This window comes from Cardiocondyla obscurior, linkage group LG08, assembly GCF_019399895.1.
Source record: "Cardiocondyla obscurior isolate alpha-2009 linkage group LG08, Cobs3.1, whole genome shotgun sequence".
Classification (NCBI taxonomy): Eukaryota; Metazoa; Arthropoda; class Insecta; order Hymenoptera; family Formicidae; genus Cardiocondyla; species Cardiocondyla obscurior.
In genome coordinates this window covers 4994929-5010935 of record NC_091871.1, presented here as the reverse complement: position 1 = coordinate 5010935, position 16007 = coordinate 4994929, and the positions used below count along the sequence as shown (strand labels likewise).

General features: G+C 42.1%; 2 protein-coding genes across 4 annotated transcripts; one reads left to right on the top strand and one right to left on the bottom strand.

The window, feature by feature from the left end:
* Positions 1-18: 18 nt before the first annotated feature.
* Positions 19-3646, top strand: Rnasez (ribonuclease Z). 3 transcript variants are annotated; one of them, XM_070661103.1, is made up of 7 exons: positions 19-149; positions 247-675; positions 745-1489; positions 1573-1889; positions 1985-2377; positions 2450-2793; positions 2930-3646. In XM_070661103.1, the coding sequence occupies exons 2-7, from the start codon at positions 433-435 to the stop codon at positions 3324-3326; spliced, it is 2439 nt and encodes an 812-aa protein (XP_070517204.1). In that variant the 5' UTR covers positions 19-149; positions 247-432; the 3' UTR covers positions 3327-3646. The 3 variants fall into 3 exon arrangements, with proteins under 3 accessions (XP_070517204.1, XP_070517206.1, XP_070517203.1); XM_070661105.1 differs by lacking the exon at positions 19-149 and having other exon boundaries at positions 211-465; positions 547-675; XM_070661102.1 differs by lacking the exon at positions 19-149 and having other exon boundaries at positions 211-675.
* On the bottom strand, positions 3618-15397 carry Singed (fascin domain-containing protein singed). Its single transcript, XM_070661119.1, has 8 exons — positions 15033-15397; positions 8013-8154; positions 7403-7646; positions 6936-7069; positions 6314-6600; positions 5983-6143; positions 5440-5910; positions 3618-5303 (listed from the first exon to the last, which is right to left on the bottom strand). The coding sequence occupies exons 2-8, from the start codon at positions 8073-8075 to the stop codon at positions 5098-5100; spliced, it is 1566 nt and encodes a 521-aa protein (XP_070517220.1). The 5' UTR covers positions 8076-8154; positions 15033-15397; the 3' UTR covers positions 3618-5097.
* Positions 15398-16007: the final 610 nt, after the last annotated feature.

Here is a 16007-nt window from a genome sequence, read left to right as displayed (position 1 = left end):
GCCACCGTCTCCTACGAGAATTCGACGAAATACTGACTGGTGATCGTCATCGCGCGGACACACCGGGTTTGGCCGTATCGAATTTAATTTTGATTCAAGCGCCATCAATTAAAAGAAGAAGACCGTCACCGGGAAATTGAATAATCGAGGTAGTGATGGGAGTTAACTGACACCAAGCCAGATTTTTTTTTAATTTTTCCAGGACTTATTACAAAGTTTTTACGGCGTTCTTACGACGGGTTTTAGATTACGGCAAGTTACGGCAAGTTACGGCATTTATAAACTTGGTTGCGCTCAGTCGTGCTAGGCCATGTGAGATGGTGAAAGTGCGATGACTCTTTACTCGCACTTTTACACGCGTAATTTATATCTGTCTGGGATTATCAACAATCGTTCCTGACAATAACGAAAGAGGAAAAAAAGACTGAACGAATGAGGCCCAACGTGTGCGCGTTCGCTTCTCACGTAAGGCGTAATTATTGCACGTTTTTGCTTTCCTCCATCAGCTGTATCTTCCAACGAGATCAACTGATTCTCTGCAAACAGTTCGTGCCGATTCGTTACTACAGCATCATGCCACGTTCTGTTGAACAGATGTTAGGTATGCAAAGGCTAAGGCAGAAAATAAAAGAAAAATCTACTAAGTACATCGGCAACTCGAAAGTGTCGTTGCAGGTTAGTATCACATTGAATATGATTTAACTGGATGGCTAAGTATCGATTTAATGAATTTGTCACTTACAGATTTTAGGCAGTGGAGCCTATGGTACGCCAAGATGTGTCTACCTAACGGCTGGTCACACTAGGTATATTTTCAACTGTGGTGAAGGGACACAGAGGCTGGCATATGAGCACAAGTACAAATTAATCAAGTTAGAACATGTGTTTGTAACATCTGCAACTTGGAACAATTTGGGTGGCATGCCAGGAATGCTTCTGACAATACAGGATGCTGGAGTGCCAACAATTAATGTGCATGGACCCAAAGGAACCATGGACATATTTAGCACAATTAAAAAAATTATATTGCTGCAGAATTTACAAATCCAAGAAGCTAAATGCAATGAGTCAGAGTCATACATGGATGCAGTGATGACTGTTTCCTATGTTTCTATTGCGAAATCAAGTGAGCAGGAGGCAGAGAATATTAATATAGGGGAAGAAGTTGTTGATAACATTAATTATTACGATTACAAGACTAACTCTAATGGCAAGCGACCACTTGATGGAATAAAGACAGATTCAAAAGTACAAAGAGTTGAGCATAAGCCTGATGATAAATCGAGAATATCGACTGTAATGTCTTACATTTGCAAACTGCATCCTCGACCGGGAACGTTAAGCTTAGAGAAATGTCTGGAAAAAGGAATAACACCTGGACCGCAACTCGGCCAGCTCAAAGCTGGCACAGATGTTACTCTTCCTGACGGCACCGTTGTTTTAAGCAAAGATGTTTGCTCACCCGCGACTCCAGGGCCTATTTTTATAAGTAAGAAAATTAAAGAAATTTATTTAAGCTTATATTTTAAAGGATAACTCTTATTTGTATTATTTAATTTTATTTATGTGTAGTTGTAGAATGTCCATCGGAAGATTACTTGGAGTCGTTTGTGAATCATCCTGCCTTTACGCGGTATCAAACGGAAACGACGAATGAAGAAGATACACCGTACTGTATCGTTCACTTTACGCCACAACAAGTGATGGACGATTCTCGTTACGTCGACTGGATGGGCAAATTCGGTCTTCGCACACGTCACATTGTCGTAAATGAAAAGAACGAGTGCATGGGTAGCGAGGCGGTACACAGGCATCAGCACAAACTTCACATGCTGCACCCTGAAATATTTCCCTTTTTGAACGAGGAGAGTTTTCAAAAGAAAACGAGGGTTAGACATTATTTATGCATTATTTAAAAAACGTTATTTAAAAAAAGGCTTGTCTTTTAATTCTATAAGTATGTAAGATATTTAAAATATTTTAGGTGGAAGATTTGCCCGTTATACATCGTCCCAGAACGCATCACACCATCCATTTGCAGCCGCAATTGAAATTCGACACGGAAAACGAAATATCGCTCCATCCGCAGGAATACGTAAATGAGGTGTTTGAGACTGACGGTATTTTAGACGCGCTGGCGGAACTGCAAACGGATATCAATGCCCGAATGAAGACGCTGCCTGCCAACGAATACCCGAAGATCGTCATGTTAGGCACCGGTTCTAGCATACCGAGTAAACTCAGAAATACGAGCGGCATACTCCTGCAAATAGACAAAGACCATAGCATGTTGCTGGATTGCGGTGAGGGCACGTTTGGACAGTTAGTAAAGATCTATGGAAAATCGGAGACGCGCAATGTCATAAAAAATATCAAAGTAATTTACTCTTCTAGCTTTCTTCGTAAATTCCGCATTGACAACTTTTGTAATATTCGAATTATGTTTCAGGCGGTATACGTGTCGCATATGCATGCAGATCATCACATTGGATTGATTGGCTTGCTGAAAGAGAGAGGCAATGTTACTCAAGATCCATTGTATTTGTTCGCGCCGGCACACATCGCCGCGTGGCTGCAAATGTATCATAAACGCTTTGAGCCCATCTTACATCGGATGACACTAATTTCAAACAGCGAGTTCTTTATGAACGTGCACAATCCAGAATTATATAATTACAGGAGTATGTACGACACGCTGAATGTGCAAGCCGTAAGAACAGTGTATGTTAAACATTGTCCTTATTCTTACGGCGTTTCTGTGACTCTTCGTAACGGAAAGAAAATAGTATACAGGTAAGTGCAATATTTTTTCTTTAAATTAATTATTTACTCAACTATAATAGTAAATAATTTTAAACTCATTTTTAATTTAGTTTTAAATAGACTTTATCTTTCTAAACATATGTTATAAACACTATTATATTTCTAGTGGTGATACTATGCCCTGTGAGAATCTCGTAAAACTCGGTCAAAATTGCGATCTACTCATCCACGAAGCGACAATGGAAGACGATTTAATGGAGGAAGCAAAATTGAAGTTTCACTCGACAGTCTCGCAAGCTATACAGGCGGGTGAGCAAATGGGGGCAAAGTTCATATTATTGACGCATTTTAGTCAACGTTACTCAGTCATACCTCATTTACCGGAAAACAAAAACGATCTTAAGTTAGATAATGTCGGTATTGCATATGATAACATGCACATCAGTCTGTCGCAGTTACCGCTATTGCCTTTGATGTACCCGACGTTAAAAATAATGTTCAATAAGCATTACATGGAAATAGAGGATAGAGCTGCTAAAAGACAACGGATGGCAGCTGAATAAATATGTAATGAATTACAACTTCTGCCTTATATTATATAGCAATGAATTTAACTGTTAAAAATTTACATCTTTAATTTTTAACCTGTAAAATAAAATGGTTAAATTAACCTGTAAATAAAAATGACTTACAAAATATTATTAATCTGTTAAAAGTCGATTTCAAAATCTAACTGCAATAGACATTAAACATTCTTTGTACATCATTATATATAGCTCTGTATATATGTACAATCGGTTTGCAAAAAAGAAAAGAAAAGTTATATTGTTGGATGAAATAATTTGGACACAATGTTGTGACCAATAAAAAAATTGTTTTATTACATCCTTTAATTTATTATATCCATTGTTCTTAATACGGCTTTATTATGAAAAAGTAGTAAAAGAGAGATTGCCATTTACATATATTTAAGAGTACGTGTATCGTCGTCAGTGGATCGAGACCTGTAACATCTGAGCAACATGTTGTCCAAAAAGATAAACTATTTAACGAACATATATTTTCGCCCGCTTCCATTTCGTAAATGCATGTTCTGCCTTCGTTTAAGAACGACGGGAAGCGTACGCATAGTACCGTGCTATAATTATTATAATTAGTGTAATGATATTGAAGAGGCAAACATATTTACACAAGATTTAGTATCTTAATATCTTTTCTCTCTCTCTCTTTTTTTCTCGATCTCAGAAAATTCCAAGAAACAGTTTTGTCAATTTTGTTCATTAACAAAAAGAGCGAAAAAACCGATATTAAATCTATCTTACTGCTAAGAAATGTGTGACATTTATTAAAATATCGCTCTCAATAAAGATAGAAGAGAAAAAAAGCGAATGGAATCTCACAAATCTATGTAGTGCACGCATCATTCCATCACCAAGCCTTTTAGTTCGGCATATTTCATTTATTTAACATACGCGATAGGCTAGTACGTGACAAGCGGGGTAGTACACTGCATGTGCATCTCGTTGAAAGAGTTTTTCCTAAGTTATGATCGTAACAGATATATATTTCGGTAATGAAATCTCAAGGTTGATACCGATCTAAAGAGGGCAGTGATCAAATATCAATATTCAATTGCCTTTTTATTTCTATATATCCTTCTAAATAAACTGATATATAAAAAAATGTAGCCATTATAACGATACCAAAATTCATTGCTACGCTGCAAGCAAATAAAAAAAGTCTTTACTCTTTCTTGGACGCGCGATCTTTCATCGATCACATTATCACATAAATTCCCAGCATCTTAGAATAAAATAATGCAAATTAAGCAAGTGTGTACATAATGAATGACAATTTTACGTCAATTCTATGATTAACGTCACAGAATTACGAATGGACGTGATGTGCGCGAAAAATATTGATATAAATTCGAGCTTGCAGCGCAGCAAACAGTATTTATATATATATATAAATATATAAAGATATAAAAAGTGTGTGTTACCTATAAAATAGACCGCAGATATAATAAACGGTCTTCTGGACGTCTCTCGGATTTTTGCATTTTCTGTTGCAATAAACCGCCAGTCTTAAATATACTGGATGCACGAAGCTTTACCGAGAGAAAAAAAAGTATATCATATTGGAACGCCGAATACTGTAAATTGACGTATCAGCGTGATACGCTCGATTAAGTACGCGGCAGGAATCAGCGCAAACTGCCGATCTCCCGCCGTTGTTGTTCCGGGGATACGGTGCTGCGAGTTACGACCAGAAAGCTGAGGAGGCAGTGGAATATACATCTTGCCCGTTGCATTTTACATTTTGTCCTCCGCATTAAAACTCCCATTTCGTGGCGGAATCGTAGTCTGACTCGCCCAGACGCAGCGCACCGTTCTTACCTGCGGTGAGATACCGGCCGTCTGAACATTTGATACAGATCCGTGACGGTTCGCGTAGCTCTAGATAGAAGCCGTCGGACGGCGAATCCGAATCTACGGTTACTCCCTCGCTATCCGCATGCCAATATTTCCCGTTTTGTCCTAGAATCCAATATATAATTTGTTAATAAGATATATTGTAAATTTTTTTTATAACTATGTGTATTAATAAATTATTATATATGATTGTGACGTAGTAACTAACAAATTCGATTGCGAATTGAAGAAAGATAATTACCTTTAAATCTAACTAAACCGCGCTCACATCGTTCGACGCGTATCGTCTCGTAGACAGCCTTGTTGCATTCGAGCTTAGGGCTGGCTGCACTCTTGGGTCCAACGAAACCCTGTTCACATCGCAGCACCAGCACGGGTCGGTTCATCAGATAGAAGTAATACTTGGCAGCATCGGAGTCGTTGCTGTTTAATGAGTCGGCATTTGCGTAGAGATGGCCAGATCGTTTGGTGGCTAAGAACTTGCCGTTGTTCGCACGCAATGCAACCGTGCCGTCATCCGACTGCCACGCCAGATCGAAAAGCGCGTTCGACGAGCGCTTATGATCTGACGCTTGTATACCACCGCCAGCTTCCAAACTCCAGTAACGATCTTGCATCGTTCGTACATACCATCGTTTTGTCACCCGATCAAACTCTAACTGGAATGTCTCATGGCCGGAGATCTCGTCCTGATTAGCAGTCACGTCGACGCCTAATCAATTGAGACATAAATAAATTTGTAACATCTTACTTTATAACGAGAAATCATTAAGCAAAAAATTACCCTGCTTCACAGAAACATATCTCTGGTTCAACGCTGCGACGAAGGAAGCCTGCGGTAGAGATTCCTCGAGCGAGAACAATTCGTCGCGTGTAACAGTCGTTGATCTCGATTTCAGAACAGCCTTACTTCCGATCGGTGCCAAATACGCGCCATGTATGTCTCTGTGAAAATTTTAATTGATCAAAATTAATTAAATTTTTTATTTTAATTTATCAAAATATATAAATTAATTTCAATTTTAAATATGCTTCTTAATACTTGTTGACATATAATAATTAACAAAATTATTTGACACATAAAATAATTTAAAAAAACATATGACGAGTAGTACCGAAGGGCGAGAAGACCGGCGTGGAATTCCGCAGCGTACAGACAATCTCGCGTGCAAGCGTCCAAAAGTTTGCCATCACGCGCGAGGTATTTATTGTTGCACGTATGTAGCGCATAATGACCACCTTGGGGTTTAGAATGATGACTATCGTCATCACCCGTCACTGGGCGAAATTCCAAGGTAAACAGGGTGTCTTCACCCCAGGGTATCGGCGCATCTACGTGAATCTCGTCTTGGGTGGCGCTCAAATGTGCAAAACGTTTTCTTCCGGCTGATCGAAGATTCACCTAAATAATTTCATCAATATCTAATTATTATTATATCTAACATAATATTATATTATATTTATTATATCTAATATAAATTATTGTTTTAGTTAAAACATTGATCGACAAAGCTTAAAAAAATAGCACAATGCCATTCTGTATAAAGAAACAGTACTATTGCGAAAGAAAGAGCAACACGCCAGAACGAATCGAGGCTGTTGGAGAAAATCAGTTGCTCGAGAAAATACAGTTATTAGTGAATGCGTATAGCTACGACTATATTGCGTAAAACGGTTCACCGTAAACGCTTCGCTTCGCGAAATCTCAAGACGCAACGGGCTACTTAAGATATACACCTGTGGTCTAGCGGCAAGATGCACGAGCCAATATTCCGCCTCGCCTGGGGCCTTAGCGGTACACTTCAATTCATCTTGGCTCGAACCTAAGAAGTAGCCCCTCTGGAGGTTCTTCAAAGCCCATCGTCCGCTACCTGCAATTTGTCACAATTGCTGTGCCTTTAGATAACCGCCGATATACTTTTACCCATTCATTACTAAGCTCCGATTGATGCCGGATGTTTAAAACAAGCGGCTGGCAGACGCCAAGTAAATGAATGATGTAAAAATAACTTTACAATTCGATTAAAACATAATTAATCGAAATCAATATCTTAATTGTTTCAATTCATTTTAAAGAATTACTTAATAAAATAAAATTTAATTTATTTTTGAATTTAAGAAATCATAAGAGAATTTGCAAAGTGCAACTAAATTTTCTCTATGCTAATATTTTATGCAAATTAAGCAGAGTAAAGTTTGAGTACCATCGGAAGCGAGTTGTATTTGAAAAGCGCATCCCGGATCTGACGAGTCCTCGCTCTCACACGTCACATTACCAAACTGGTCGACTGCTAAGTATCGATCCAAGTGCGAACGAAGGAAAACCTGATGCTCGCTGCCCTCCAGAGTCCACAACTGCTTCTTCTTCAGGCTCGATCCGTTAGCGTTGATTTTAAAACCGAACGTTTCCGCCGTTAGGTACCTGAACTTTCCGTTGATCAATCCAACCTGAAAGACGTCTCACATTAATTCCTGTTATTTATTCTTAAATATAATTAAAGCTTCAGATTAAAATTAAATAAAGACATTCGCATTGTCAACTAATTAAAAGTATTTTAAATAAAATAAATAAATAAATCGATGTTTCGCGATTGAGATCACTGTACATTTGCGACTCGATTTGATTCACGATTCAATTACGATTGCATATTGCACGAAACAATCTCACGTGATGGAGATGAGAAAACGCAGATTGGATATCAATGATCCCAATCATCCATCGAGTAATGTTGTTATCGCGATGCCCTCGTGGCTTCGGTGAACCGTAGTTCACCTTAGAACTCAAGCTTGTATATCCGATCGATCGGTACGTACCGTCCATCCCGATTTGTCGACTCCATTCTCGGATCCTACATTCTCCGAACCGTTGCTCTGCATCGTATTGCCGTAGCTGAACTAATTCGATTACTTTCGTCACCAAAACGCCAAACAGCTACTCCAAACAGCTTTTCAAAATCTGAAACAAATACGTTTATCAATTAAACGGCAATTTCAACTTAAAAAAAAAAAAAAAAAAAGAAAGAAAGAAAGAAAAAACAACGCTCGTCCTCATTAAGAATAATCAACACGAGGAAACACGTCTGTTACCTTCGCCCGAGCTTCCTTGCCTGCTAATCGAATTACACGGACTTCCGTTTCCATTACATTTGCTCACGTCGCTTCAATTATACGATTACATAATTACATAATTACCGGTCCCGCAGGATTTCTACGTGTACAGAATTCAATATTTTCACTTCTACAATCGTGTCTTGACCGCATACATAAAATTATGAAACCACTCCATAAATAATTTACTGCAAAATAGAATTTTATTTATTCTTTCGTAAAAATCGAAAGATTTTTTTTGGGATTAAAAGTCAATGCTCGAAAGGTAGGAGAAAACTGTAACTAATTAAAAATAATTTTTTTTTTGTTTAAAATTCAAATTTAATTTTCTTAAATTTTATTGCAACGTTATTTATGAAAATTAATATATTCTACTCGCGGAACATACGAGTGTTCGCCAGTACTGAGGGTACAGCAAGGGGTGGTCTTTACGTTGCGCGTCGATTGAGAAATCCACCCCGAGCGTGTATTGATCCCTCGAGTCTCATCCCGAACGCCACGCGACTCGGGACGGAACATTTGCTATTATTTGCCGCTTTTCCACGTTTTGCTCGCACCTGTCGCTCGTACGGTGATTCCGCTTCTATGCTCGGCTTTTTAGTTCCGGTTTCGCGGTAATCGTAATCCCGTGTCCTATTTCATGTCACGATAAAAGCGGAGATCATCTCGACTCGGTTTACAATTTAAGCGTGCGTCAATTGAAAACATTTTCTTTGTTGAAGATTATTTTTTGAAGCCACTCGAGCTTTTCTTCCTTCTCGCAAATAGGAAAAGCTCTCCATCAGCCGACTAAGCGACAAACTTTCCGAAATCGTACTATCTGATAAATCCAACGAGGATCTCCGATTTATTGAGATCTACACGGATCAGTTTAAAAATTGCGACATTATGATTGCCTCAAATTACAGTCTTCATTCGTTAGCGGTTCTTTCCGCGACAGGTAGTGCAAAGATATTAACGCTAATACTATCTATTATTTATACCTGACGACAGCGAAATTGCGTCACGATAAAGTCTGCGCGGCTTCATCCGGTCTTATCGTCCGCGATCGATCTCGCGCGAGTCGAGAATCTCTCACCGGATCACTTAGGATCAATTCGTGCCTGTTAAATCGTGGCATTCGCCACCCGTGCGGTTTTAACCGTTAATTTAACCAGCCGAGAAGCGTTTGAGAGGGTATCAACCTTCGTCCGTCTCGTACCTGAAGGACGAGCTGAAGTCGGTCTCATGTTTAAAGTGCTCTAAGCCCAGCATTTAAGAAATTCGCGCTTTCGATTGGTTTCTTTAGCTTGCCAAAGCGCGCCGATAAAAATTAGCTCGCAAGCTCCTCGAAAAACACCGAGTAGCCCATGAACTCGCGGGGTGTCATTGAACCACGCGGCTATATTCTTCATCGCAGACTCCGAAACCGTGGCTCCACGACGATCGATCCGTCCCGGGATAATTGCAAGCGGGATCGTGCACGAAAGCGACGTCGCACCGGCAATTTTCCGACGCACGCGTTCCCACAATCGTGGCTTCGTTTTACGTACGTCCCAGGAATAACAGGGAAGTTCCTTGAACTCGTGAAAGGAATTCTTTCCTTCGGTCTCCACGATGGCGAGCATGACCGTGATGATTCCAGAAGATTTCACAGCTCGGCGGCCCAAAAAAAGAACGGTTTATTTCATTCAACAGGCTTGATCGTTCTCCTCGCAAACCGGACTTCTATAAAATGTGTTTCGTTGCAAGATTTGTAAAGTCACAGCTTCTGGCTTGCAGGTGGAGGGCCACGTGCTCGGGCCAATTAATAAAAATATGACGTGTAACGATAATCAAGTTTAAATATATATATATATTTTTTAGTTCTTGTCTTTTTATTTTTTTAAATATCATGACTTGGAACATCTCTCATGTAGTTTCAACGAGGTCATCGCCATATAATGCAGCGTGAAAAATTATAATTTTTATCTAGTACAAAATATCCAGTCTACAAGCGTGAACAGTGAAAGCAGGCATGGCTTTGTCAACGCGGTCGGATGGGTTTTGCTCTTAAATTTTCCCGTCACGAACCCGAACGGAAATACTTTCAACCGCAGTGGACGAGGACAACGTTAAAGCACGAAGACACGTGCGACGTGTTCGACGCGCTGGATTCGATCGCAGGAATCAAGAAGTACCTTCGATTTCACGGTGAATAAACTTGGATTGCTCGATTAAATTTTCTGTAAATCTATCAATTTCATCTTATAAATTAGTCTATTAAAATTTGAAAAATAAGGCAAAGACGTAAAATTTAATAACTAATATATATGCATATAAAATGAAATAAATAACAAGAGGGTAATGAGCCAAACTGGTTGAAGTTGCTAAACTTTCTTACGTTTTTAGTAATGAGATGCAAAATGAAATAGTTACAGGCGGGTGAACCCGTAGTGCGTCGACTTTTACTCGAACTAATCGGTGAAAAACATAAAAATACATGAACTGACATTTAACGCTTCGGGAAAATTCTAGTTGAAACGGGAACGGTGATCGCCAGCCAGAAATGAAATCTAATCCTATCGCAAAAAAAGGACTAATGTGTGCATTCGGGTGTTTAATTAATCGCTCCGAAGTTTTCCCGAGTCGCTCGCATTCTCGTTCCAAGATATTGGTGCTAATTGGAGAAAATCCGCGAGCAATTTAGATCCGCGTTTCCGGCGATCTCGACGGATCCGTTACGTTGTCCGGAAATGCGCGTGAAAAGAGGAGTCCGTTGCCGTGAGATTATAAGTGTAAATAAAAACGGGAGGAAAGAGAGCGCCGCGGGCAAGATCCGTGTCGCGTGCTCGACGCGGCGTGGACGCGAGAAGTAACGAACGGTACAGAACGTCCGGTAACGCTACGCGATAAACCGATACGTTTTGTTCGCGAGTAATGTGCGGGACGTACCGATCCCTGTGGCCAGGTAGCCGAGGGAGATCAGCCGGAAAGAGATTTTTGCGACCGTCCCGTTATCCGAGGTCTTTACAGCCTCACAAGCTGGCCCACTTCGAACCGCAATTTGCGTCAGAGTTCTGTTTATCTCGCCCTGTCCATGTGACGCGTCAAAACGCACGTGTCCGCGAAGTGCATCAACGTCGTGTAATTCTGAAGTCGCAGACATTCGTAATCCGTCTGAAAATTTATTTATTAATACGGAGTTCTGCGATCATATTTTTTAATTTGCGCCCGACAGCCTAAAGTTCAAGAGTAAATTTGAATACCGACGTAACGATAAAATAAATATTTTACAGAATTAAATAATTATTTCGATGATATTAATTATTCCGAGTGAGCGACAGAACTTTCAGCGAAATATTTCGACCGCGCTTGAAAGTTGCGACCCGGCTGCGAAAAATCTGCGGCAAGAAACCGGTGCAGCACGCGCGAACTCGCGTTTCCTTTTCTTTTTTTTTTTTCTGCACTAACACGCCTCGGATCTTTTTTGTCGTCAGATGATTTTCGCAAATGTCTGTCGCGATATAAGTTAAAGCAATGTTGAGTGAGATTCAAATGTCTCCTAGCGTTAACAAAAAAAAAATATATATATATTAAACTTTTATTATAAATTTTAAATATATTTTTATTCTGGGATTAATTAAAGTGAAGTCGCTAGATTCTCGAGTCCAACTCTGTAATTTTAGAATCTCGGATTTTCTAGCTTGCGAAGATCGCGTATCTGAAGTTGTCGAAACGCGCATTTAATTATAAAATTAAATGTCGCGTTCGGCGTGACTAGATTCCTCTCGTTCATCAGATGTGTCGAAAGGCTGTCAGGGTAAATTTGGCGAAGCGTGCGGATCATTCGAGGTGTTCTAAACCTCCGTCACAATAAAACGTAAAGAGCAACGTAACATAGTGTCCGCCTCGTTTAGCTTTGACGAGAATAATGCGTAATCCGTGATCGTTTCGCGATTCGTTCGCTAATTATAAATGCGCTGGGTAATTAAATTAAATTGGCTCCTCTCGTTCTTTCTCTAATCGCAGAGAGTAAATTGATCGAAGCAACTTATACATTAAGCCTCATAAATAATGCAATATAAAATAGAAAACGCAATTTACCCATCGACTTAAAATTAAGACTTTTATCGATCAAAATAAAGATATAAAATTGCTCCTCTCGCTTAAAAGATATTTTAAAGAAACTGCATTGTTGATATGATTTGCTGCATCTATTGTGCATTGCGATCGAGAGTGCTTCTTCGTTATGACGGCCGAATAATTGCACTTTCTCGTATAATTTGGCCAAACAAGCCGCGTTATCATAAAGTTAACCGACGTCGGTGAAAGCGACCGTTCTAAACTAGTTCTGAATGCGTCGCGGAATCGTGCAAATTCCCTTTTGCGTCGGCGGAAGAAAGGAGCAAAGGTGCTAAGGCACATACACTGTTCCCTTCTCCGCACATTTAACTCCTGAGTATACGTGGCGCGATTAAGGCGAGATTCATCAAAAAGCTCGAATAACAACGCGAAATTTTTGCAACGCCTCAAATCAAACTCCCGCTCTCGCAAAAAGTTAATAGAAGCTTTTGCTTTTCTCCCTTTCTTTCGTAACGTCACGACGTGTGAAAACAACGGTACCTGAGCTTTCGACACCTGGGTTCATCGCACCCTGCCTAACGACGAGTTAAACGACCGCGGCTGTTACACCCACGGACGCAGAATCGCGGGACGCGTTAATCTCGCGGCGATAATGTCAGCTAGACGTTTATTCTATACATGTGTCCCTCGTTCCTTTCGCACGTGTTATCGATATACTTAGCCGACAACTCGCGTCAGCGCGAGACATTCTCGGGAGAACTTCTAGATAGACGCCGTTTTATCCAGAGTAATTTTATTTTTACTTCGAATGGAAAGAACGCGGATGAGAGGAATTTTAATGCGACTTCTACAACGAGCTCGTAAAAAGGTCATCTCGATTTCGCGGAAAACGGGGAAGATACGCTCGACAATGAGAGGAATGCGTAGCTTTGCTTGCCATGTAATTAAATGCCTTGCGTAAGTGACAGAATCTGTCGAGGGTCTCGGAGGACAAACGGGTTGTTAACGAATTCACTAGTGCACTTAATTCGACGGCACACTCGAGAGTGCCGGTCGGGCCTCTCGACCCTTCCGTCGCGAAGGGACCTAGTTAATATTAACGGCCACTCGAAGGAAAAGAAAAAATAAAAAAAAAAAAGAGAGAGAATTGAGCGCTTATGAAATTAAGAGTGCAATTAAAAAGCTGAAACAAATGACTATTTTAGTAAATTTTACAAGAGATCTGTTTAAATAGATAAAAATTGTATTATTACATGTTCAAATTTCGCGAGACGTACTTGTTTTTTTTCTCACCCAACCCTTTGTGCAAAGGACAACTTCCGCGCGATAGGAATCTCTAGAAAGAAGCGGAAGGAAAAGAAGCCAACGTGGGCAGCGCTAGGTGATCGGAATAGATTCGCCTGGGATCGAAGGGCACGGTAAGGTACGCGGTGGAATGAGTCGACTCTTTCTCCCGGTTAGCTCCCTACGAAGCGTCGTCGTGTTACCCCGCGGCGCCCTTCGACGGGCCCGACCCCACCCAGCGAAGACAAGTCGGGTGACTCACCACCCGGCGCTTCCGCACGAAACCTCCCTCGCAACCCCCGCAGTCGCGAAGGCCGGTAAAAATAGTAGCGAAGGCTGAGACGATTTTCACGCCAAGTGCTCGCTCGGCCGCCCTCGCGCGCCTCGGCGAAGGGCTCTCCGCCGGTCTCCATGGAAACTGGCCCTCGGCACGAGCCCTTCGGGGGCTGCGCAAGCTCTCCCGCGGGATTTTTACGCAGGGCTCGCGACACCGTGTCCCCGAGTTCCTCCGGGAGTCGCGGACGCCTTCGAATTGGGATAAATCGCGTCGCCCGCCCTTTCTTCCGGATAGGGGATGGCGTTTTGCACTATACCGGCCACCGATTAGCCTTTTTTAGATCTCGTTGACGAAACGGAGTTCATCGGGGATCGCAAAGATACATTCCGAGGTCGAAGCTTTGTTTCCCGCTAGCTTCGCTTTGCTAAGTGGCAAGTTTAATCGTGGGACTTGAATCTTAATTCACTAGAGCAACAATCGAGGCGTCTTCCTTCTATTTTTTTTTTCTCGCAAAAAAATCTTTGAAGCGATAGACTTACGATTGAATTACATTGCAGAGATCTTATATTCATAAACTTTAATTACAATAATTAAGTTAATCAATTAATAAGTGAACCCAGGCGACTTACGTGCCTCGTGAAATTATCATTCTCAACCTCAAAGGATTCTCTTTTAGGACAACTATGCGCCGCGTTGTTTAATTCGATCAGGACTTTCGGTTCTAATTTCAGCGGGCATACAGATATCGCGATACGCAGAAATGGAATGCGAGCTGACTCGGCGTGCGACGATGGAGAGCTCTCTTTCCTCGTCGCGCCCTTTGTCACCGTGGGGTGTTGAACCTTCACCTAGTACTCACAATACCATTCCCAGGTGAGAAAAAGGGACTGTAGCGAGACGATACGGCAAACTCGTTCCCGTAAGGGCATTTAAAACGAACGTCGTGGCGTCATTCGGGCGTTGTTATTGTTATCGGGAACGTTCATCCCCCCCGCGGCTTCCGGTCGGGACGCGAAGAGGACGAGGAGCGCTATTCGGAACCGGAATTCGTGACGTTGGTTCGCCACTTTTCGCCGATAAAAATGCATTAAGCAGGAAGTTAAAACCGCGTCTCTCCTTACCTTTCTATCTCTCTCTCTCTCTCTCGTTCCGTCTCTCGTCCGCTTCCGTTCCTTCGCCGCGGAGTTTCTGCTTCCCTCGAGCGTTGGCTCCTACCGCCGAGCGTATCGATGGCACACGCGTCCCCGGCGCGACTCGACTTGACCTCGGTCTCGTCGCGCGAAGAAGAGAGACGACGAGGAACCAGGCAGATGCGGGAGAACGTCGCGGAGCGAACGGAGATGCGGCCACTCGCGGGAGACGCGTGCAATGCTGAAACCACACGCGGATCGACGCTTGTCACGATACTGAGAGTACGGAGGCTCGCCGCGTCGCTCCTGCGCCTCCTGTTCCTGGCCGACCGGCCAGGCCCCGTCGCGGCGACGCGACGCAAGCGAGGGTGGGGGAGTGCTGCTCTCTAGCGATGGCGACGACACCCTCGCGCGGATTAGGAACTTTCCCCCTTCCCTCGGGCAAAACAAGGAGCCGTGACGAGCGTCAAACTGATCGCGTCAAATAACTTTCAAATAATGAATCGAAACATTCGAAACCTCGACGTCGTCACGTTACGCTCCGGTCTGTTTCCGATCAGGTCGCCGTTCTACGGACACGGCGCTAGGCTTTTGTAAAAATCGTTTACGGAACGTTTTGACGACGTCGGAGAACTTCAAAACGTCCGCGAAACGATTATTAAACTATTATTTTAATTCCGTGCGTTGTCACGCACGTCTGACTTTGTTCACACCGTTCTCCCGGCGAAGATCCGTTAAAATCGGAGGACCAACGTGGTCGCGACTTTGAATTTCCCCTCCGATTATTTCCCCCCCGAGATTAATAACGCGACGAGTACCTGTTGTCCCGAGGACCGTTCTGAAGGACAGCCGAGCATCGCCCTCGTTCATTTCACCCCTGCGAACAAGTGCGCGGTACTTGTTCAACGCGGATGAGTCGAAACCGGTGCAGGCCCATCGCTCGCAGCTGACTCGGCACGAAGTTCA

What these genes read in the sequence shown, in the direction of transcription:
- Rnasez (XM_070661103.1), top strand. Translation starts at nt 433, where the DNA reads ATGAGGCCCAACGTGTGCGCGTTCGCTTCTCACGTAAGGCGTAATTAT. An exon ending in GTTTTCAAAAGAAAACGAGG is followed by an intron (nt 1,890 to 1,984) that starts GTTAGACATTAT and finishes AAAATATTTTAG; the next exon opens with GTGGAAGATTTGCCCGTTAT. An exon ending in ATGTCATAAAAAATATCAAA is followed by an intron (nt 2,378 to 2,449) that starts GTAATTTACTCT and finishes ATTATGTTTCAG; the next exon opens with GCGGTATACGTGTCGCATAT.
- Singed (XM_070661119.1), bottom strand. Translation starts at nt 8,075, where the DNA reads ATGCAGAGCAACGGTTCGGAGAATGTAGGATCCGAGAATGGAGTCGAC. An exon ending in AATACAACTCGCTTCCGATG is followed by an intron (nt 7,070 to 7,402) that starts GTACTCAAACTT and finishes GACAAATTGCAG; the next exon opens with GTAGCGGACGATGGGCTTTG. An exon ending in ATATGTTTCTGTGAAGCAGG is followed by an intron (nt 5,911 to 5,982) that starts GTAATTTTTTGC and finishes TCAATTGATTAG; the next exon opens with GCGTCGACGTGACTGCTAAT.